This window comes from Pleurodeles waltl, chromosome 2_1, assembly GCF_031143425.1.
Source record: "Pleurodeles waltl isolate 20211129_DDA chromosome 2_1, aPleWal1.hap1.20221129, whole genome shotgun sequence".
Taxonomy (NCBI): domain Eukaryota; kingdom Metazoa; phylum Chordata; class Amphibia; order Caudata; family Salamandridae; genus Pleurodeles; species Pleurodeles waltl.
The window spans coordinates 165,937,924-165,961,817 of NC_090438.1; the positions used below are offsets into that span (position 1 = coordinate 165,937,924).

Genomic DNA, 23,894 nt, shown 5'->3' on the forward strand with positions numbered 1-23,894 from the left:
CTAAGGGCTGCCTGGACTCCGTATAGAGTGCCCACCATAGTTGTAGACCATAAACTGAGCCAGCCTCCTACAATGTGCGCTCCTTTCAAGCCTCTGCACAATTGTCCTCTCAGGCTTCTCACTTTGAAGACTTCCTTCCTGGTGGCCATTACATCTGCCTGTAGGGTGATTGAGTTGCAAGCATTTTTAAGCTGCCTTACCTTTCCATTTACCCTGATAAAGTGGTTCTTCAGACTAGGGCCTCTTTTCTGCCAAAAGTGGTTATGCCCTTTCATGTAGGCCAGTGTTTCACCTTGCCTACCTTTTATGCATCCGCACATCCTTCTAAGGAAGAAGTGAGACTCCACCGCCTGGATCCAAAAAGAGAGTTGGTGTTCTACATTGATCTTAGAAATGAGTTTTGGGGTGGATGATCAACTCTTTGTCTGTTATGTGGATGCGAAGAAAGGTTGGCCAGTGCAGAAGTGGACTATCTCCAGATGGGTTGTCCTCTGCGTTAGGATCTGCTGCGCACTGGCCAAAAAGCAACCACCTGAGGTCTTGTGTGCTCTTTCTACTTGAGATAAAGCTGCAACTATTGCATTAGCACATGGAGTTCCAGTCCTTGATTTGTCAGGTGGGAACTTGGGCATCCTTGCACATGTTAACTAAACCCTATTGCCTCGACAGTTAGGTCTGTAGGGACGGGTACTTTGCCCATTTGGTCATGCAGGACTTTTTTGTCTGCTCATGGTTTGCAGACCCTCCTCCAGGGATGGTATTGCTTCTGTGTCTATTCACAGGTGAGTAATCTGCAACTAGAAGTCTCTATTAGATGAACAAGTTTCTTACCTTTTGATAATGTCTTGGCTGGTAGAGACATATGCTAGTTGCAGATTCCTTACCGACCCACCCATCCTTCCCGCTCTGTGAACTGATTTCTAGGCACAGGGACTCCACTTTCAGGGCCTTAGTTTTGACGCACCAATGGTCAGTGTACTTCATGGCTCTGCACTTCTTGCATGGAAAGTCATAAAAAGAAGCTGCCGTCAGCGTGCCGGGGTGGCCCCTATATAGGACATGAGATGCCATATTCGGTGCGGGCGACGACGGATACGGAGCCGACCGATGCACCTAATGGCACTCAGGGGTACTGCTCCGAACATTCTCTGGCTGAAGCTGAAGTCTAGAGAAAATTCTAAGGTAAGGAATCTGCAACTAAATATTATCTCTACCAGATAAGGTGTTACAGAAGGGAAGGTAAGTAACTTGCCCTTCAGGCTTTTCTGGTTATACTGAAACCCAAACCCTTCCCTTCTGCCCATCAGGACCATGAGCCCAAAAAACTTGATTTGATGGTGTACAGTATATTTGTATTGGTACTCTTGGCTTATGCACCGCCAGTGCCGCATGCCACCGTTGGAGCTATGCCTATGCTTTGTAGCAATTGGAAAAATATGTTCTCAATAGCCTCTCTGAACATGTGAAGGACCTCTTCTCTGAAATTGTCAGGAGTCTTGATAAAAATTTTGAAATGTTGGATTCATCTGACACTGAGGCGCGTTCTTTGGTAACGGCAGTGACCTAAGGCAGCAATGGCTGCTTGGGTGTGCTGTTCAGGAATGTCAGGCCTTGTTGTTAGATAGACCATTTAGCTGCAAAAAGCTTTGCAGAAAGTCAACTTCACATTGGAGAATTTTACAAATAGTCACACTACAGTACATACCCTGGTGTTGGCCTCAACTGCAAAACACTATCAAGTAATATTGCCAATCTTATGGTTTCTAGAGGGTTCAGCTTTCCTGCCAGTCATCCTACTCAACCTGTGCATGCCCCACAACCATGTTCTTGCTCCTTGTGTGGAATGGTTTAGGTGGTAGTGCATTATTTCTGATCAGTGTTGGCTTCAAATAATCTGTAAGGACTATCCCTTTTATGGCCAGAATGCCAGTGCGTTCTACGCAGCCCTTGCAGAAGTCCTTGCCTTTTAGAAGAAAGGGGTTCGATGGCATCTGTCGCTGTAGATACGCATGTTCTGCAATAGCTCGCCATCTGGTGTTGGGCCGGAGTGTTACAAGTTGTTTTTCTTCGAAGAAGTCTTTCGAGTCACGGGACCGAGTGACTCCTCCTTTTGTCTCCATTGCGCATGGGCGTCGACTCCATCTTCGATTGTTTTTTTTCCGCCATCGGGTTCGGACGTGTTCCTGTCGCTCCGAGTTTCGGAACGGAAAATTAGCTAATTTCGGAAGATTTTCGTCGGTATTGTTGCGTTCTGGATCGGCGTACTTAGATTCCACACCGCATCGAAGATCGAAGAGCTCCGGTGCCCTTCGGGGTAGTTTTTCGATCCTCCGTCGGGGCCTGGTCGGCCCGACCGCGTGCTGAAGAACGCCGATGGAACGGACCCCGTTCCGTTTCTGCCCCAAATGCCACAATAAATACCCCTATACAGACCAACACTTGGTCTGTAACCTGTGCCTGTCACCTGAGCACAGCGAAGACACCTGCGAGGCCTGTCGTGCGTTCCGGTCCCGAAAAACACTCCGAGACCGTCGAGCCAGAAGACTTCAAATGGCGTCCGCACCGACAGCCCAACGGGAGTTCGAGGAACAGGAAGAAGAAGGTACCTTCTCGATCCAAGACTCAGACTCCGAAGGATTCGACGATACACAAACCGTGAGTAAGACGTCGAAAACCACACAAAGAAACATTTACAAGGCCCAGGGGACGCCACTGCCACCAGGCCATGGCTCAACCCATAAATTCGGTGACCGACCGTCGGCACCGAAAAAGGCCCAAACAGTGCCGAGATCGTCCGACTCCGGTCGAGACACCGGCACGCAGCCTTCTCGGGACCGAGAAAGTGCTGGAGACAAGCCTCGACACCGAGATGCCGCTGTGGACACGGCTCGCCGCCGAGACAGCGGCACCGAAACAGATCGACGCCGAGAGGTTTCGGCCCCGAAAAGGAAAAAAGTCACCTCGGAGCCGAAAAAACACGCAGACAAAGTTTCGACGCCGAAACAAACTGCAAGCGACCCAGCTTCAGGCTCTTATACAGAAGAGCACTCGCTAACCTCCCAAATGCAAAAGCATAGGTTTGAGGAAGAGCTACAAGCAACTGATGTGGACCATACGCAAAAGCGTATCTTCATTCAGCAGGGGACAGGAAAAATAAGCACCCTTCCCCCCATTAGGAGAAAGAGAAGGTTGGAGTTCCAGACGGAACAAGCACCACAACCAAAAGTGGTGAAAAGAGTTACACCACCACCCTCTCCTCCGCCCGTGATTAACGTTTCACCAGCACAAACTCCATCTCACTCCCCAGCTCACACCACCATGAGCCAGGGTGACCAAGATCAGGACGCATGGGACCTATACGACGCCCCAGTGTCAGATAACAGCCCGGAGGCATACCCTACAAAGCCATCTCCACCAGAAGACAGCACCGCGTACTCTCAGGTGGTGGCTAGAGCAGCACAATTTCATAACGTAAGCCTCCACTCAGAACAGGTCGAGGATGATTTCCTGTTCAACACACTCTCCTCCACCCACAGCTCCTACCAAAGCCTGCCTATGCTCCCTGGTATGCTCCGGCACGCAAAAGACATATTTAAGGAGCCGGTCAAAAGTAGGGCAATCACACCAAGGGTAGAAAAAAAGTATAAGCCGCCTCCTACGGACCCGGTTTTCATCACTACACAGCTGCCACCAGACTCTGTTGTTGTAGGAGCAGCTAGGAAAAGGGCCAACTCTCACACATCTGGAGATGCACCACCCCCAGATAAAGAAAGCCGCAAGTTCGATGCAGCTGGTAAGAGAGTCGCAGCACAAGCTGCAAACCAGTGGCGCATCGCGAACTCCCAGGCACTACTTGCGCGCTATGACAGAGCCCACTGGGACGAGATGCAACATCTCATTGAACATCTGCCCAAGGACTTCCAAAATAGGGCAAAACAAGTGGTTGAGGAGGGACAGACCATCTCCAACAACCAGATACGTTCCTCCATGGACGCTGCAGATACAGCTGCACGGACAATTAATACATCTGTAACTATCAGAAGGCATGCATGGCTCCGAACGTCTGGATTTAAACCAGAGATTCAACAAGCAGTTCTCAATATGCCTTTTAATGAAAAAGAACTGTTCGGTCCAGAAGTGGACACAGCGATTGAGAAACTCAAAAAAGATACGGACACTGCCAAAGCCATGGGCGCACTCTACTCCCCGCAGAGCAGAGGGAATTACAGCACATTCCGTAAAACGCCCTTTCGAGGGGGGTTTCGGGGTCAAAGCACACAAGCCAGCACCTCACAGGCAACACCGTCCACTTACCAGGGACAGTATAGAGGAGGTTTTCGGGGACAATATAGAGGAGGGCAATTCCCTAGAAATAGAGGGAGATTTCAAAGCCCCAAAACCCCTACTACTAAACAATGACTCACATGTCACTCACCCCCTCCACACAACACCAGTGGGGGGAAGAATAGGTCATTATTACAAAGCATGGGAGGAAATCACTACAGACACTTGGGTTCTAGCAATTATCCAACATGGTTATTGCATAGAATTTCTACAATTCCCTCCAAACATACCACCAAAAGCACAAAACTTAACAACACACCATTCCAATCTCCTGGAGATAGAAGTGCAGGCACTATTGCAAAAGAATGCAATCGAGTTAGTGCCAAACACACAAATAAACACAGGAGTTTACTCACTGTACTTTCTGATACCAAAGAAGGACAAAACGCTGAGACCAATCCTAGACCTCAGAGTAGTGAACACTTTCATCAAATCAGACCACTTCCACATGGTCACACTACAAGAAGTATTGCCATTGCTAAAACTACACGACTACATGGCAACTTTAGACCTCAAGGATGCTTATTTCCATATACCAATACACCCATCGCACAGGAAGTACCTAAGGTTTGTATTCAAAGGAATACATTACCAATTCAAGGTACTGCCTTTCGGATTAACAACCGCACCAAGAGTCTTTACCAAATGTCTAGCGGTAGTCGCTGCACACATAAGAAGGCAGCAAATACATGTGTTCCCATATTTGGACGACTGGCTAATCAAGGCCCATTCGTTCATACAGTGCTCAAATCACATCATACAAACCCTCTTCAAACTCAGGTTCACCGTCAATTTCACAAAATCCAAAATTCTGCCACGCAAGGTACAACAATACCTGGGAGCCATAATAGACACATCAAAGGGAGTAGCCACTCCAAGTCCACAAAGAATTCAAAATTTCAACACCATCATACAACGCATGTATCCAACACAAAAGATACAGGCAAAGATGGTATTACAACTCCTAGGCATGATGTCATCATGCATAGCCATTGTCCCAAACGCAAGACTGCACATGAGGCCCTTACAACAATGCCTAGCATCACAGTGGTCTCAAGCACAGGGTCACCTTCTAGATCTGGTGTTAATAGACCGCCAAACTTACCTCTCGCTTCTGTGGTGGAACAACATAAATTTAAACAAGGGGCGGCCTTTCCAAGACCCAGTGCCACAATACGTAATAACAACAGATGCTTCCATGACAGGGTGGGGAGCACACCTCGATCAACACAGCATACAAGGACAATGGAACGTACACCAAACAAAACTGCATATCAATCACCTAGAACTTCTAGCAGTTTTTCAAGCACTAAAAGCTTTCCAACCAATAATAGTTCACAAATACATTCTCGTCAAAACAGACAACATGACAACAATGTATTATCTAAACAAGCAGGGAGGGACGCACTCCACGCAGTTAAGCCTGCTAGCACAAAAAATTTGGCATTGGGCAATTCACAACCAAATTCGCCTAATTGCACAGTTTATACCAGGGATACAAAATCAACTCGCAGACAATCTCTCTCGAGATCACCAACAGGTCCACGAATGGGAAATTCACCCCCAAATTCTGAACACTTATTTCAAACTCTGGGGAACACCTCAGATAGACTTGTTTGCGACAAGGGAGAACGCAAAATGCCAAAACTTCGCATCCAGGTACCCACACAAACAATCCCAAGGCAATGCCCTATGGATGAACTGGTCAGGGATATTTGCTTACGCTTTTCCTCCTCTCCCTCTCCTTCCTTACCTGATAAACAAACTCAGTCAAAGCAAACTCAAACTCATATTGATAGCACCAACTTGGGCAAGGCAACCCTGGTACACAACGCTGCTAGACCTATCAGTGGTACCCTGCATCAAATTGCCCAACAGGCCAGATCTGTTAACACAGCACAACCAAAAGATCAGACACCCAGATCCAGCATCGCTGAATCTAGCAATCTGGCTCCTGAAATCCTAGAATTCGGGCACTTGCAACTTACCCAAGAATGTATGGAAGTCATAAAACAAGCAAGAAGGCCATCCACCAGGCACTGCTATGCAAGTAAATGGAAGAGGTTTGTTTGCTACTGCCATATTAATCAAATACAACCATTACACACAACTCCAGAACATGTAGTGGGTTACTTGCTTCACTTACAAAAATCTAACCTAGCTTTCTCTTCCATTAAGATTCACCTTGCAGCAATATCTGCATACCTGCAGACTACCTATTCAACTTCCCTATTTAGAATACCAGTCATTAAAGCATTCATGGAGGGCCTTAGGAGAATTATACCACCAAGAACACTACCTGTTCCTTCATGGAACCTAAATGTTGTCCTAACTAGACTTATGGGTCCACCTTTTGAACCCATGCACTCCTGCGATATACAGTTCCTAACCTGGAAGGTGGCATTTCTCATCGCCATTACTTCCCTGAGAAGAGTAAGCGAGATTCAGGCGTTTACTATACAGGAACCTTTTATACAACTACACAAAAATAAAGTCGTCCTAAGGACCAATCCTAAATTTTTGCCAAAGGTTATTTCACCGTTCCATCTAAATCAAACAGTGGAACTTCCAGTGTTCTTTCCACAGCCAGATACCGTAGCTGAAAGGGCACTACATACATTAGATGTCAAAAGAGCATTGATGTATTACATTGACAGAACAAAGAACATCAGAAAAACTAAACAACTCTTTATTGCATTTCAAAAACCTCATGCAGGAAACCCAATTTCAAAACAAGGTATAGCCAGATGGATAGTTAAATGCATCCAAATCTGCTACCTTAAAGCTAAACGACAGCTGCCCATTACACCAAGGGCACACTCAACCAGAAAGAAAGGTGCTACCATGGCCTTTCTAGGAAACATCCCAATGCAAGAAATATGTAAGGCAGCCACATGGTCTATGCCTCACACATTCACCAAGCACTACTGTGTAGACGTGTTATCCGCACAACAAGCCACAGTAGGTCAAGCCGTATTAAGGACATTATTTCAAACTACTTCCACTCCTACAGGCTGATCCACCGCTTTTGGGGAAATAACTGCTTACTAGTCTATGCAGAACATGCGTATCTACAGCGACAGATGCCATCGAACTGAAAATGTCACTTACCCAGTGTACATCTGTTCGTGGCATCAGTCGCAGTAGATTCGCATGTGCCCACCCGCCTCCCCGGGAGCCTGTAGCAGTTTGGAAGTTACCTTCAATTATTTATATATGTATCATCTCAACCTTAAATAGGTGCATACTTAGTCACTCCATTGCATGGGCACTATTACTACAATTCAACTCCTACCTCACCCTCTGCGGGGAAAAACAATCGAAGATGGAGTCGACGCCCATGCGCAATGGAGACAAAAGGAGGAGTCACTCGGTCCCGTGACTCGAAAGACTTCTTCGAAGAAAAACAACTTGTAACACTCCGGCCCAACACCAGATGGCGAGCTATTGCAGAACATGCGAATCTACTGCGACTGATGCCACGAACAGATGTACACTGGGTAAGTGACATTTTCATTATTAAAGTAGTTCTCTTGAGGTAAGGAGGTATGAGAATTTACTCCTTATATCGGACAGAATACAGTGTGACGTTTTGATCCTTGCAAACGTGGCTGCACATCATTGTGCTGGAGCTGCAGGCCTTAAGCCTAGCACTGAAGACATTTCATCCCTTCGCCTTGTACTAGTTGTAGGGTAAAAAGGATTGTCAGCCCTGCACTTTACTTCCTCTTGCACCAATACCCTAATGGCACGTTGCAGAGTTCTTAGTATCCACAAAGGAGGTTGAATATAAATTTAAAAGTATAATTCTATTTGTGTTCCAATTCAAATGATTTCTTTATTGGATGGTATAACAATTTTCAGTTTCATTAATTCATTACATTTCTCAGGATGAGGGTAAAAATACAGCCAATATGTGTTTCAGGGCTTTCCCCTTCTTCAAGGCTGTAAACAAACTACAATATCATTAGGTCTTAAGTTGCATTCACACCCTATTTACAAATAAAGAAAGTCCAACCATATAAACCAACGCTTTCATAATTCTTTTCATGTTTCAGATCCAATTCTAAATTGCTATCCTTGACCCATATCATTCACAAAAAAGCAGGTAGGGACATATGTCCTTTCATTTTGTCTGATATATTTGAAAAACTCTCCTTACATATCTAGTCATTAAAATAAATAATCCATGTGATGTGTATCCTATCTTAAAGTACAATTATTTACACCTAAAACTGGAGACGCTTAAGCCCCAGACTATAGAACCACCTATGTGTAAGGAGTCATTGGTACACAGAATCAGTTATTTCTCAACTCCCCTAATGTATGGAATCTAAAAAAAAACACAAAATTAAAAAGACATAACTGCACAACTTGTTAATCCCAGCTCCAAACATTTTGATTCCAAAATTGTCACCTAGATTTTAACAAGCTAACTTCCCAGTAGTAAAAGACTGACTTTGCTTTCTGCCAACCAACAAACTTCTGAAGGATGCACCGCCAGTTTGGCTGGGATTTTTATACTCTGTGCATCCTCTATCAACAAAATATCATGCAGTCTCACCCGGAACAGCAAAGACTATTTCTGGTGAATATGAGAAAACATGCTCCATATTTATGCCGATATTGAATCATATAGTTTGCTTCAGCCTAATCCAGCACAAAAAATGTATTGACTTGTTTAAAAATCATTACCAAACCGCAATACAGAAAAACAACAATTGTGGGGAAATGTGGTGTAGTTGTGCAAACTCACTGTGTAATACTTACGAAACCCCTTTATAAGCTTTAGATTTGGTCTGTCAAACCCTCAGCTCAACCCTGTGTAGATGTGTCAATGAACCACAAGTCTTGCATAACAGAATCAGGTGTAAAGCATTTAAAGAGCACCAAAACTATTGAAGAAGAAATTGACACAACACTCAAGAAATCCAACACCAATTTGTAAAAATAAACTGTAATAATTTAGACACTAGAATTAAAAAGTTCCACCAGAGGGTTCAGGAAATATTCGTTTTACAAGCAATAATAAATCAAAGCAATTTCGCTCAACCGCGAACAAGCCTTGGTGAAATGAACAAATGTAATGCTTAAAAACTTTTTCAAAGAAAACTTGGGTGTCTGGACAGGCTGTTAGAAGTATTGGGCATTAAATGCCGACAGGGAGCTGGTCAGAGGGACCAGCCAGGTTCTTACAAACTGTTACCTCCACAGAAGAAGCAGTCATTCAACACTTTATCTGTGTTGCAATGGATTCCTGCGGATTGGTCCTGAAGCATGGGATAAAGGATGCTGAAGGTATTTTAAGGATGCTGTGGATACGACGCAGTTGATGGGGGTCTTCTGCAGGTGCTCATTGGTCCACAAAGATGGTGTGGGGCTCCTTGTTGCTCTCTCAATGTCCCACAAGGTCCTCTTAGGTCTGGTCAAAGCCCAGTTACCATTGGACTACCAGTCGCCCAATGTTGTGGTCACAGGCCAATACTCCCTGGTCAATAACTCAACTTCTGAGATTCCCAGAAACTCTCCATTAGCACTCCCAGGCTCAGCGAACTTGGTTGCAAATCTGTGCGTGGGGACTTGGTCCTTGGGGCTGCATGGCTGTGCAGGTACCAGCTTGCCTCAGCAGGCTCCTTCAGCTGTTGTGTCCCTGTGCTGAGAATGGGAAGCCAGTCAGCTGGCCCTGGAGTCTCTTGGCTTGACCTGACAGCTTCTCATTGAAGAGGATACAGCAGTCACAGTTCCTCTCTTCACTAGCCACCAGGTGCAGCCTTCAACAGTATAGCCTCTCTTTGCTGGTATTTTGGTGCAGCACTGCTGTCCTCCTTCGGTCCTTCTTCCAAGCCGGCCAAAATCTGAGGTCTGGGTGCCAAGGGTGTGCCATGCTTATGCTCAGAAGTTGCCCTTAGTGCAGGGTGCGGTTGGCAGCCAATAGTATTCCAGGTTCCCGCCCACTTGATCTCTTCCTATACCGTTTGGCTGTCCCAGGGTACCCAAGATGGTAAGAGTCCTCTCTGGATGTTCAGACCTTCCTAGCCCATCTCTGGGATGTGGGTACCTTAGGGCTTCATGCCCTGGGGAACCAGTTTGGCAACTTGTTTTGCCTCTGCTCCCTGTGCCAGCCTGTCTGTCTAAACAATGCGACAGCCTAGTGGACACACCTGCAGACCTTCAAAGGCAGCTTCTCCTTTGAAGCTTGCTTTTTATGGCTAACACCCAAGTGGCTTTGTGCAGGAGAGAGGTAACACCTCGTTGGTCTGCAGTCCCTCATTTTTATCCTTCCTGAGAGTCTCTGGCACATCTCTCCAGGAGAGCAGAAAGCGGTCTTGTGGCACAGATTCCATGTATGCTCAGGAAGGGAGTGGATTTCTAAAGGCAGCAGCTATGCAGACGTTGCACACTGCAACAAGGTACATTAATTGTGACTCGAGGTATGTCAGGCGTAAAGTAACGAGTTGTTAAATACCCTGGAATGCCCCTTTTGGTCGCACCTTTCAGGAGTTAGCACAGCTGTGATACTATACTCACCGATAGGGTGACCATGCTGTTCCACATTAAAAACAATAGTTTTGTGTGTTTACTGTAAGGAAATGTGAAATACATGTCCTGCCTGTGTCATATGTTGCACCTTCCTTAGGACTCCGTGGGCCTGCCAGAGTAGTGACTTATACAGGTGTACAGGGGGCGTAGTAGCTTTGCAATTGTTTCTAATGGCAAAGTCGGGCTAGCAGTGTAAGAATGCTTTGTCAGTCTCATTTGGGTACTTGTTTTACTTGAGTTCTGCAGTGCTGCTAAGCCTGGGGACAATCTAGGTTATATGCCCTGGGTACCAGGGTACTATATACTATGGACTTTACAGGTAAGTTTTCCATTTCCATTTGGGTACAGCCAATTCAATGTACACTCTAGGGTTAGGGTCCTGGCACTGAGGTTTTGTTAGTAGGCCTCAGTTTATTCTGAGTTGAAAAACCAGCAGTATCAGCCGAAAAGTTTGTGGATGGCCATACACAGAGGGGCATTTCCTTATAACAGTAAAGTAGCAATGACCACAAAGTCCAGTATTCAAACCCCTTAGTGGCTTTTGTCCCTCACTACACAGCCAAAACTTCCCAATTCATGACATTTCTGATCCAGAAAAAAACAAGGTACATACCAGACAGTCTTTTTATACCAATCCTGATAGTTTTACAGAAAAATCTTAAAACCTCTTAGGGAAGTGCCTATAGGCAAAATTTAACTCATCACTATTTTATAATGAAGTCACATTACCAAAGTACTAAATTACAATCCTAAATTCTATCTGTTACTCTGAATTATGTCTTGCTCTTGAAGCTTTTACACAGGTGTAGCCTGAGAAAATCTCAAAAGAATTCCCCTATAGCTAATCTCCATACAAGTAAAAACAAAATAAAAAATGGTAATAAAGGTATAAATAATGATGAAAATAACCTGCAAAGGCCATGATCTAACTCTTGCACTAATGAGTTGTAAAGTCATGACATAGTCCAGGACTAAGTAACGGGTCTCATAACTTAACAAAAAATCTCAACTACAGACGAGCTGTCAGCCTTGTATGCGTTGGAGAGTTTATATTTCATTCCTGAATTATGATAATTTTCTGACTGTGGCTTATTAAAGCGTATGATATTCCCTGTCTGAATTCAAACCTTTTGTCAGAGTTCACAGTTTAACTATCCAAACGCCTTCTCTGGCACTCATTAAATGCTTTAAGACCCCAACCTCTTTTCTTAATTCTGACTTTTTCAATTCCGTGAACTTAATAGGTGTTTCAACATACATGGTGTTTCTCCTTAAAAATGTCACACTAGGCTATTGTTTGTCTGCGTTCCTGATGGCTCTCAAGTGTTCCCTCCATCTTTGAGGTTCCTCGTTGTAGAACATTTATTCTGCACACCATAGCTATACCTGATACAATAAATATAATTGTTCGGAATGCTGGTATTCACTGAATAACTTCCTGTTTTCCTTTGTTTTGAATCATGTATCTCAATGTGTCACTAGGACTCAGAATTAACTTGAAAGTGGGTGCCTGGGTATAAGTAGGGCACAATTTATCTGTTGGGTTTTTCTTCAAATCATAGTCTGCTGTAAGTAAATACCAATATTTACCTAGAGAGTTAAAAACTATTATCCTTGCTATACACCGTGATAAACCTTGTTCTCTCTGCATGTTGTTGTTTTATCTGATTTTCTTCTCATCTGTAGTAGGTCAGATCTTTTCTCTGTTCCTGGGCATCTCTACTGTGTCCAGTCTTTACTCTCTGTCCTACAAATCTTTGAGATATAATGCCCTTCTCCTCCTTCTATTCTGTCAGTAGGCTACAGTTTCTCTTAGAACTGAGAAATCCCCATATGGAGTGTTGTTCTTTTGTTATCATGCAGGGGTTGATTGTGCTTGCAGTATTGCATTTATGGCTGCGTTTGTTCTTAAAAATACTTGTCAGTAACATGTTACCTTATACATACAATTCAGTATCTAATAAAACTATTTTCTCTTGGAGTGATGTAAGACTCAGACACATTAAATGAATTGTCATTGTGATTCTAATGATGTATGAAAAGTCCCCGTTGTGTCCTTTTCCATATCATAAAAATAGCATCTAAGTATTTTTTTTCCCAGCACATTCTTTTCAGGGGAGTACAAGGGACTGGACTGGGCATGCTCCCTCTTATACCAACCCATGAATAGGTTTCCATAGGTGGGAGCAAACTTGGATCCTATCACTGTACCGTGCCTGGTGGAGTTTTTTCCCCTCCATATAGGCAAAAGTTGTTTCCCTTCACCTTGTGCCTGATGGTGCAAGTTCCTTCGAACAACACAACTGTGGTCCACTAGCTCAATAGATAAACCAGAGTAGGTGCTGGACCCTGGACTATGAGGGTCCGATTCTGGGGGAATGGTCTTTCACTCGGAGTGTTTCTGATGGCAACACATGGTGGGTTTGTTGAACATGATTGTGGATTCCTTAAGTTGGTTTTCACTGGAAGACCACAGATGGGAACTTATGAGGTGGATGTGATATTTCTCAGGTGGAACATCTCTGTTTTGAACTTTGCCTTGGGTCCTCAACAGGAACTGTACACATTTGTGCACCCTGCACTTAATCTATGTGGCTCTTTCCAAGATGATGTCTGATTTAGATAGACACAAGGCTTTCTTTGTGTTTCCTACTATCCTACTCATTGTTCAAGTGCTGCAGAAAATGTTTGAGAATGGTGCATAACTGATCCCCAATGCTTTGCACTGAGTGAGCATGATTGGGTGCACAGATCTATTGGAGTTCAAAGTTTGGCCATCACTTACTCTCCTAGAAAGAGCAAAGCTGCTCTTGCAGTAGACTTAATGCTTGAGGATTGAGTGGTGCTAATTAGAGAGCATTACGTTTGCATAGTAGATGGCAGGAAAAAAAGCAATCTTAATGGAAGCCTGCAAAATGACTCTGTATGCTTGGTGTGAGGAAACGTTTATCTATTGTTTTGGGACATTTTGAGTTCACATGTTGAATGTTCTGTGCTTCGTTCTCCCTCCTTCAGCAGGGATTGGCAGTTTCTATATAGAGGGGATATTTGGCTGCAAAGTACGCTTCCATATGCTTTCCTGATCAGTCTTTGTTTAGGTCCCCTCAACTGACCAGAGTTTGTATGTTTACACCCACAGATTTCTCATTCCACAGTAAAACATGACTTTCCTAATGGCATCTCTGTTTGAGCAGATGCATGTGTTTCCTCTTTGCACATTGACTTGGAAAACTGAATTCCAGGTTACAACTACTTTGGCTGACTATTATATGGCTGAATGTAGTATTTACCAGCTGTAAGGAGCATGCGTTTTTTTGTGTTTTTACATTGCAAAAAATTAAGTTGCAAAACAAATATCGCACATTGATGTTAAGTTGCTATTGGGCTGAAAAAGTGCCCTGCATGGTAATGGACGTGCACCCCTGCCCTGGGTGCTGAAGTCTGCATCCCTAAACTGCTGTTTTTGTCATAGGGAATCACAGATCATGCCTGTGCCTCATGACAGAGTCCTGTCTCATGGATTACTGTCTTGTTAGACCAAAGGTGTGCCTAAAGTGCTACCCTCATAGTGGTGGAAGGTTACTGCCTTCACTAGGATTTAAGCAGCACAAGTGCAGTGTGGCAGCGTATCATGTAGTGATTAGTAGGAGTGAAGAGGTACTTCTTACTGGACTGAGGCCTACAGGATTACTCATTTTTAAAGTTCTGCTGTTTGCTTAACTCAGACTTGGCCTGACATTGGTTTGGTGTTAAGTGCTGCTCAGCGCAAAGTGGTGTATCTGTACTATATGTGTGCCTGGGAGGGTTGCAATACAGGGATAATGCAATACTGTGCAGTGTGTGCAAAATAAATGCATGTGCTGCATGTTTGTGCCTGTGAGTGGTACAGTACTTGAAGAATGCAGTGCGTGTAGGATAAATTAATTTACGCAGTATATGTGTAGCTGGAGTGGTACAATACACGAAAGATGCAGTGTGTGCATGATAAATGCATATGCTCGATATATATATGTGCTTATGAGTGGTACTGTACATGAAGTATACAGTGCTGGGCAGTGCAAGCATCTTAAATGCAATTGTTGTGTGTATGTGTGCCTATGAGTGGTCCAGTCCAAGAAGGGTACATTATTGTGTAGTGTGTGTATGCTCTTTGCATGTACTTGGGTATATGTGTGTCTGTAGATGGTACAGTGCATGGAGGGCCCTGGGTTCTGTTTTGGGAGACCTAAACCTGCATGGTGAAGCATGGAGAGAAGGTAGAGAAATCCTCCCAAGACATATTTATGTATTGCTCCATTCTTGTAAGCTGGGTGGGAGACATGGGTGAGGGAAGAGTGAGGGTTCCCCTATACACTTCCAAGGCGTGCCCTTTGATTCAGTGAGAGGTCACAAGCAAGGGGTCTGGGCACATCTTAAGGAGGTAGAACTGAAAAGAGAATTATAAAGAACAGGGCTGGGGGCCCTGGACTAACCTTTCGGTGCACATATCACTGTGGCTGACGTCCAGGTGTAAACACCAGTCACTCCCATGGCCTGTGCTGTGGGACAATCAACTATGGACTCATTCCTGCTGCAACAGACTGCTTTTGAAGAGAAAAGGGAGCAGACAAGTGGGCACTTCAAAAGATGTAGAACCTCAACTCAGGCTCTAAATCTCATTTGATATCTGGAAATGGACAATAAGAAAGGGTAGTTTGAGACCCTAAGCATTGTCACAAGCCAGGCAGCCAGCGGGGACTGTGTGAGTAAGGAAAGCTGTGCAAGACGTCTGTCTGTGACCAAGACTGTGGGCCAAGGCCTGCTAGTCTCTGTGCTGGTTGAAGGGGCATTACCCATCGAATCCAAGACTACCTGCTCTCAAGCATGGTTCACCAGCGCCTTCCTGCTTGCCCTGTGAGGAAAAGTAAAGCATTGGAGGTTGTAAGTTCAGTGGGGAGCCCTGACAGGTAGATTCAATGTGCAATGTGTGAGGAAACGGCTGCTGCACTGATTGGGTTGTGTCCCTGTGAATGGCAGTCTGCAACCCCCATATGCCTGGGGAAGGGCCATAGTTTATAGAGCTGTGTGCCATGCTGGGTTGATCTGGCTGAAGCCTGTGCGTTGGTGGTGACCCTTTATGCCAAGAGGGGCCACTGTGGTAAAGACTGCCATGCGGTAAGGGCTGTAGCCTTGTGCGGCAACCTCGTATGCCAGGAGCGGCTGCCATGGAACAGACGGTTGTGCGGTGAGAGACATAGCCTAGTGCAGCAGTGACCGGCAACTCTTTGCTGGTTGGGGCTGCAGTGAAGGGTTTTCACTGTGCCAATCAGGCAGGAGGCTGTGGACTGAGAGTTGTGGTGACCCGAAATGTCAGAGGGTTCACTGGGATCACCATGGACTGAGACACATTCACCTTCCTCCCCCCTCCAGAGATGTGAGGACTCTGTGGAGCACCTGGGCAAGGGACCCAGTCACCCTCCACTGGTAAACAAACTGAACACTTACCCTGCAGGAGAAGCCACAGAGAGCCTCCAGCCGCTTCAGGACTGTGACCGTGAGTCAGACACACTGCACCCACTGAGTGCAGAGACATGCGGCCAACTCCCCTGAACTCCGCTATTGCGAGCATCTGCAGTTGGGACACATTTGGGAACTCTGAATGCCTTATACTTGCAGGTGCGGGTAAGACTGGTTTTGTGCCCATGTTCGTTGCAAAATTAGTCTGGTAGCGCTGGAACCACTGTTGACTTTGTTAGTCATGATGGACTCTTGAGACTGGCTACTAGTGGGTCATACCTTAGATGTTACCTATAAGGAATGGAAAATAGCCACGATCGCTAACGCTAGGGGTGAGTGGGACAATGATCTGCCATATAAACTCTAGAACGTCAACCTTATGCAGAATTGTGTGATTGTTTGTGAATGCTGTAATTTTCCTTTGTGTGGATAGCACTGGAAAATAAACCCTTCTTTTTTCCTAAGAGTATTTGGCTAGATTGTGAGGGATTTACTGCTGCATGTGTGCATTTTGAGTTGTCAGTCTGTGTTCACTATCCGGTTTCAACACTTCTTCCCCTTCACCCGAGGGAGCCTTAGACTACTCAGGCCATGTATTCCCTGAGAGTCAGGTGCCGAAGGTGTACCTCGCCCAGTTCCTCAGAATCCATAGTAAGTTGTGCCTGGTACAGGAAGAGTATAAGACCTCAACCTCCTCAGAGGGCCCAGTAGCCCCTGCATGCTTTGTGCCCCTAGAAATGGGTCCTGCCAGTTGGATTTTTGAGTAGGCAGTAAGTTATCACTTGACTTAATAAAAATAGTTCAGTCTTAGTATTATCAAGTATGAAGCAGCCGTTGTAAGAAAAGCTTGTTTTCATAGGCCTTATTTTTCGTAAGTGTCAATGTAGCATTGCAACAGTTTAAAATCACTGATATTCTAAGGTTCTGTTAGACAACGCTTAAGACTTGCAAAGTCTGAATGTATCTATGTTGATATGTCTGACACCAGGTGTAATCGAAATTCATTTACTTTTCTGTTAAAGAAGAAATGTAAACGTCCCTAAAAAATCTCTAGTAAATAATGCAAGAAAAGCAAAAATATAGATCATTCTTTTTTATGCATTTCTCTTTTTTGAATACCAAGTTGTATCTTGTCATGTTAGTAGTAAAATCTCTCAAAAATATTCTTCTAAAGAGATTACTTTCTATTTTAGCAGATAAAATAAAGGAAAAAAACCAAAATGCTATGAAAATGATGGCTAAAGCTGCCGGTGTCACTCCAAAAATAAGCTCTAGCAATGGAAGCAGCACTTCAAACAGGTGAGGTATTTTTCTCCTTGGTTTCCAATTAGGCAGCACATACATGCTATTTTTGATAGTGTACAAATGGCTTAGTGTTCTCAGCCTTGGCAAACAAAGCCAGCAGTATTAAAAATGTAGCTCCTATAGCTGTAACTCCTTGCTTTTAAGGCATGAAATGTCTAAGTTAGGGAAGGGACCTAAACATTTAGCCACTTGTGAATATCTACAGTGCTCTTTAGAAATACCTTGACATTGTCTCTAGTGTTTGTATTGTGGGAAATATTTGTTTTTTCTTAATGGCCAGGCTGCTCACTTTCTTCACTTCACTCGATACAGTGAAGGACTGGCTTTTTGAAAAAGTACCCCCTCAATACTTGAGAGGAGCTCCTTGTCTCATGGCGGAATATTTTTGTACCTTGTGTCGCTGAGGGTTGTGAAGCTTTTTTTGAACAGGTAAAAAAAAAAAAAGAGGCAGTACATTTTCTACTTCGCAGGATGTTATTCTGCGTTCATTATCTGATATTCTCCCAAGCAAAATAGAACCAGCGAACACTTTTCTACATAATATTTATTCTTAACATATATTTCTAAGCATTGTAGTCTTACACAGTTTTGTGATTTTTTTGAAGTAGCTTCAGTGCTAAGATCTGATAAAGAAAGAATTGCATTGCAGTCATGGTGTGGGAGGGGTTAAGGAATAGTTCGCCTTTGTCTCCTCAATGGTATTGCTAATTAACTTTGTAAGTGAAGTCCTAGACATTTATTGAAACCCCCCCCCCTTTTTTTTTTTTTAAGAAGCTTTCTTGTTGGCCCTAAAGTCTCATTTTAAGAAATATGGGACCTTCAGATTAGATCTGAAACTGTCAGTACTGGCATTGAGCAGATTGTACTGGCAGAGCTGTGATGTCATGTCTCCATCAGAGTGCAGTCCCCTGCGTAGGTTACTGATTTTTATTTTCTGTTTTCCTATTCGCCAATGCCACAGTTTTTAGGCTCTGGCAGCTAGACTCTGTTTTTCGGGTCATTCCTTCTCATCGTATTTGGTTTTGTTGTTCAGTAATAAAGTTAATAATTGCAGTGCTGCGTTATTGACGTTTGAGGTGGAGGTGCAGATACTGCATGTCGATGGTATGACACTCTCTTAAGGCACTGATGCATACTCTTTCTGCATCAAGATGCATCATAACTTGTCCAAATGAAACAAGCACATTGTGGGCAGTGTATTTCTAGAACTGCAACTTCGGACTTCTGGTGCAAATGACGAAGTCACATTTCATCCCCCACCAACAGTGAAGCCCAGATACTTCCAAATTATAATTGCCTTGGAACACCGGGGGTCCTTGGCTTTCTAGTTTAAGGAATGTTGACCATATTTCAAACGATCACCCTTGGAGGATTTGCCGATTTCGTTGAAAGTATGTTACATGGCAACCTCTGACCTTAAACAGCTGCGGGCTTTCCAGTTACACCTTCTGAAGGATTTAGCTTCTATTGTTTTTCTTTATTGTTTAAGGCGCTAAGTCAGCCCTCTCCACAGTTGCCTGCGCCATAACCTCCTTGCGAGAACAGGTGTCTGCCCGGGTCCTGTGCCTCAAATGGAAATGCCTGCACTGCTTTACAGCTCGAGAAAGGAGGCAAAATGTCTCATGGAAAAGGAGGCTGTTTCTTTGGTGAATCTTACCCACTTCAACAAAGTCAATGCACTGATGATGATGATGCTAGACATTTCTGCACCAGGTACCCAGACCTCATAACTCTTGGGACACAATTGGTGTCGATTTTTCACCAGAGAGGGAGTTTGATTCCCCGACTGTGCTTCTGCCACAAGAGGTCTCCTGCCACTCAGTCATAAAAAAAAAAAGTTTATGAAGCCCTGGACTTAAAACACTTAAGAAGAGACCAAGGGTATCCTGCTCACTGAAACGTGAACTTGTTAATGAAACACACCAGAACCTCTGCTACCATTTAACCAAGTTCTCACAAATCCCATCCTTGCAGTATTGGAGAAGGCCACCACTTCTCCTACTTTCAGTGGTGGCTGGGAGACCCAGCATTTCTCCTCTCTCCGGATGACCAGACATTTCTCTCCACTCACCTGTCAACTGAGAGCCTAGTCATCCGGACCTCCTACTCATCAAAATGATCACCTCGAGCCTTCCTTAGCACATCCTTGCAGTGGGATTCCAAAAATTTGGAACAGGTTGAAAAGAATGGAATTGGCATACCCCTGGCACACAGTTAAGTCCCTTGTAAAAGGTACCCATGGTACAACGGGCCCTGTGGCCAGGGAAGGTCCCAAAGGTCTGCAGCATGTATCATGCCACCCTGGGGGACCCCTCATCAAGCACATGCACACGTGCCTTTACAGCTTGTGTGTGCTGGTGGGGAAAAAAAAAGACCAAGTTGACATGGCACCCCTCTGAGGGGTGCCATGTCCACAAACCACTCCCTGTGGCATAGGTAAGTCAACCCTCAAGCACGCCTTACAGCCCTAAGGCAGGGTGCACTATATCACAGGTGTGAGCAATATGTCCCTACAGTGTCTAAGTCGATTCTTAGACATTGTAAGTGCAGTGTAGCCATATTGAGTATATGGTCTGGGAGTTTGTCATTGCGAACTATACAGCTCCATAATGGCCTCACTGAAGACCGGGAAGTTTTGTATCCAGCTTCCCAGCACAATAAACCCACACTGATGCCAATGTTGGATTTATTGAAAGCTGCACCCAGAGGGCATCTTAGAGATGCCACCTGTATTTTAGCCATACTTCTAGTGCTGGACTGACCAGTCTGTGTCAGCCTGCCACTTCAGATATGTTTCTGACCACATGGAGTGAGTGCCTTTGTGCTCTCTGTGACCAGAAACAAAGCCTGCACTGGGTGAAGGTGCTTCACACCTCCCTCATGCAGGAACTGGAACACCTAGTAGTGAGCCTTAAAGGCTCAGGCCTCTTGTTACAGTGCCCCATGGCACTCCAGCTAGTGGAGAAGCCTGCCTCCTGGACAAAGCCCTGCTTTCGGCTGCAAGTCAGGTAGGAAAATTAGGGAAAACAAGAAGTGACCACTTCAGCTGGGACTACCCTTAAGGTGTCCAGAGCTGAAGTGACCCTCTTCCTTGCAAAATCCTCCATCTTGGTTTTGAGGACAGGGACCAATAGGGTTAGGTTTGTGTCCCCCTCCCCAAAGGGAATGGACACCGAAAGGGTGTAGTCACCCTCGGGGACAGTAGCCATTGGCTACTGCCCACTGACCCCTGTAACACTCCTAAATCCAGGATTTAAGGGCTCCCTGAACCTAACTCATTAGATTCCTGGTGACCTCAAGAAGAAAAAAAGGACTGCTAAGTCGACCCCCCAGCATAGAAGACTCAAGACACCAACTGACTTTTGCATAGCCCTACAGGTCTGTCACTAGCTTCTGAAGCCCTGCAACCAAAAGGTGACGCATCCTGAAGGACCAGCGATGAATGCGTGCTTCATCTATTGCCTGCTTTGCACTAACTTCTGATAAGCCTAACTGCTCGACCACACTAGCACAAAAGAGAGCATTAGTATTATCTACTTTAGCCTTTGTTAAGCCTCTGGGGAACCCCTGGACTCTGTGCACACTACATCTAATTTTGACATAGTGTTTACAGAGTCTGCATCCTACTCTATCTTTCCGAGGTCCTCTTTGTTTATGCTTTCTTTGGCCCAGGAGGGCATTGCTTTGGGCACCCTCAAAGATTATTCATAGACTTTTTTTGCAGTTCTGAGATTACCTGACTGTATGAAGTTGGCTGTGTATATACTATCTCAAAGTGAGAGATAGTGTGCACAGAGTCCAAGGGTTCCCCTTAGAGGTTGATAGTGGCAAAATTAGATAATACTAATGCTCTATTTTGTGGTAGTGTGGTCGAGCAGTAGGTTTATCAGAGAGTAGTGTTAAGCATTTGTTGTACACCCACAGGCAATACATGAGAACACACACTCAGATTTAACTCCAGGCCAGTAGGTTTTTATAAAGAAAAATATTCCTTTCTTAATTTATTTTAGAACCACAAGATTCAGAATTCAAGTAAGTACATAAATTGTAAGGTACTTGGCATAGGTAAATATGGAACTTAGAATTAAAACATTACTGTACACAGTTTTTGCAAAAATGTCAATAAGCTATTTTTAAATTGGGCACAGTGCAAAAATCAACAGTTCCTGGGGGAGGTAAGTACAAGTTAGTTTATCAGGTAAGTAAAGCACTTAAAAGTTCAGTCTCCAGGGCATAGGCAGCCCACCGTTGGGGGTTCGAGTCAACCCCAAACACCCAACACCAGCAACACAGGGCTGGTCAGGTGCAGAGGTCAAAGTAGGGCCCAAATAACATAGGCTCCTAAGGAGACTAGGAGTGCTCCAGTTCCAGTCTGCTAGCAGAAAAGTACCTGTGTCCTTGGGGAGCAGACTAGGGGGCTTTTGTAGAGCACTGGGGGTTGAAGGGGGTGGGGGGGGTCACAAACAGGCACACAAATTACATATCAGCAGCACCGGGGTGGCAGGGTGCAGTGTGTGAAGTAGGTGTCAGGTTTTAGGTTGAAATCAACGGAGAGACCCGGAGGTCACTCTGACGATGCAGGGAGGGCACAGGGGGGCTTTCCGTGCCAGCCACTGACTGGGCAGCGATGAGGACCACCTGCTGGTCACTTCTGCACCGCTAGTTGGTTTCTCTTGGGCCAGGGGGCTGCGGGGGAGCCTGTGTTCTCTGTGCGGGTGCAGGACTGTCATCTCAGGGTGTCCACGTCGTTGGAGTTGCCTGGGAGTCCTCTCTGCAGTGTTGGTTCTTCTGGAAACGAGCCGGCGGCATCGGGTGCAGAGTGTTCGGGACTCGCGCTTCCGGAGTGAGGTTGGAGTCCCTTTAAAGTTGGTTGTTTCTTTGTTGGTTGAACTGAGTCGCTGTCCTCTGGAGTTTCTTGGTCCTTTGGGTGCAGGGCAGACCTCTGAGTCCTCAGAGGTCGCTGGTTGCGTCGCTGTTGCAGGTACTTTTAGTCTGGAGACAGGCCGCCAGATGTTACAGTTCCTGCAGGGAGAGGTGTGAAGCACCTCAACCCAGGACAGGCTTTCTTCCTGGTCACACAGCACACAAAGACACTCACCTCATTTTGCCAGAAACCTGTCTGGATGTGGCAGGCTGGCTGTAACTGGTCAGCCTAGCACTAGTAGTTGAGCTGGTAAACAGGGGGCATCTCTAAGATGATCTCTGAGTGCGTTTCTTAATAAATCCCACACTGGCATCAGTGTGGATTTATTGTGCTGCGAAGTTTGATATCAAACTTCCCAGTATTCAGTGTAGCCATTATTGAACTGTGGAGTTCGTGTTTGTCTAACTCCCAGACCATATACTCTTTACGGCTACCCTGCACTTACAATGTCTTAGAATTGGCTTAGACACTGTAGGGGGATAGTGCTTATGCAGCTATGTCTTCACCTGTGGTATAGTGCACCCTGCCTTAGGGCTGTAAGGCCTGCTAGAGGGGTGACTTACCTATGCCACAGGTAGTGGGTTGTGGTCATGGCACTCTGAGAGGAGTGCCATGTCGACTTAGTCTTTTTCTCCCCACCAGCACACACAAGCTGTGAGGCAGTGTACATGTGCTGAGTAAGGAGTCCCCAGGGTGGCATAATACATGCTGCAGCCCTCGAAGACCTTCCCCGGCCACAGGTCCCTTGGTACCACGGGTATCATTTACAAGGTGCGTATCTGTGTGCCAGGGCTGTGCCAATTGTGGAAACAAATGTACAGTATAGGGAAAGAGCACTGGTGCTGGGGCCTGGTTAGCAGGGTGCCAGTACACTTTCAATCATAACTGGCATCAACAAAAGGCAAAAAGTCAGGGGGTAACCATGCCAAGGAGGCATTTCCTTACACCCGTCTTTGGACTGGGCACAGGAATTGGGTGAGGCCAGTGGACTTGACACTTCTCCAGACGCTGACATGCTTTCTCCTCCTACTGTGGCTACATTGGAGGGAGCGACTTATGCTATGGTAGTCAGTAGGGTGACTGAGGTCCTTGGCCTTGAGCTGCCCACTGTACAGGTCAGGTCAAATCTCCTGACAGAGGTGCTTCAACCAGAGGCTTCCACATCTGAGCCCCTTTTACCTTTCAATGAACACCCTCACTGATGTCCTTTTGGGTACTTTGTCCTAACCCAATACAGGGGCTCCTGTGAATAGGACTATCGCACGCCATCGGCCCGCCCCGAACG

At 45.3% G+C, this 23,894-nt stretch overlaps 1 protein-coding gene across 2 annotated transcripts in view; it reads left to right on the plus strand.

Moving 5' to 3' along the window:
• THOC2 (THO complex subunit 2) overlaps positions 1–23,894 on the plus strand; it is a 900,323-nt gene that overhangs the window by 704,575 nt on the left and 171,854 nt on the right. Inside the window, exon 30 of one of the 2 annotated variants that reach the window (XM_069211944.1) lies at positions 17,574–17,679. In XM_069211944.1, coding sequence (XP_069068045.1) covers positions 17,574–17,679 — 106 coding nt within the window. The remainder of the gene's footprint in view (positions 1–17,573; positions 17,680–23,894) is intronic. The other variant, XM_069211952.1, reaches the window with a different exon arrangement.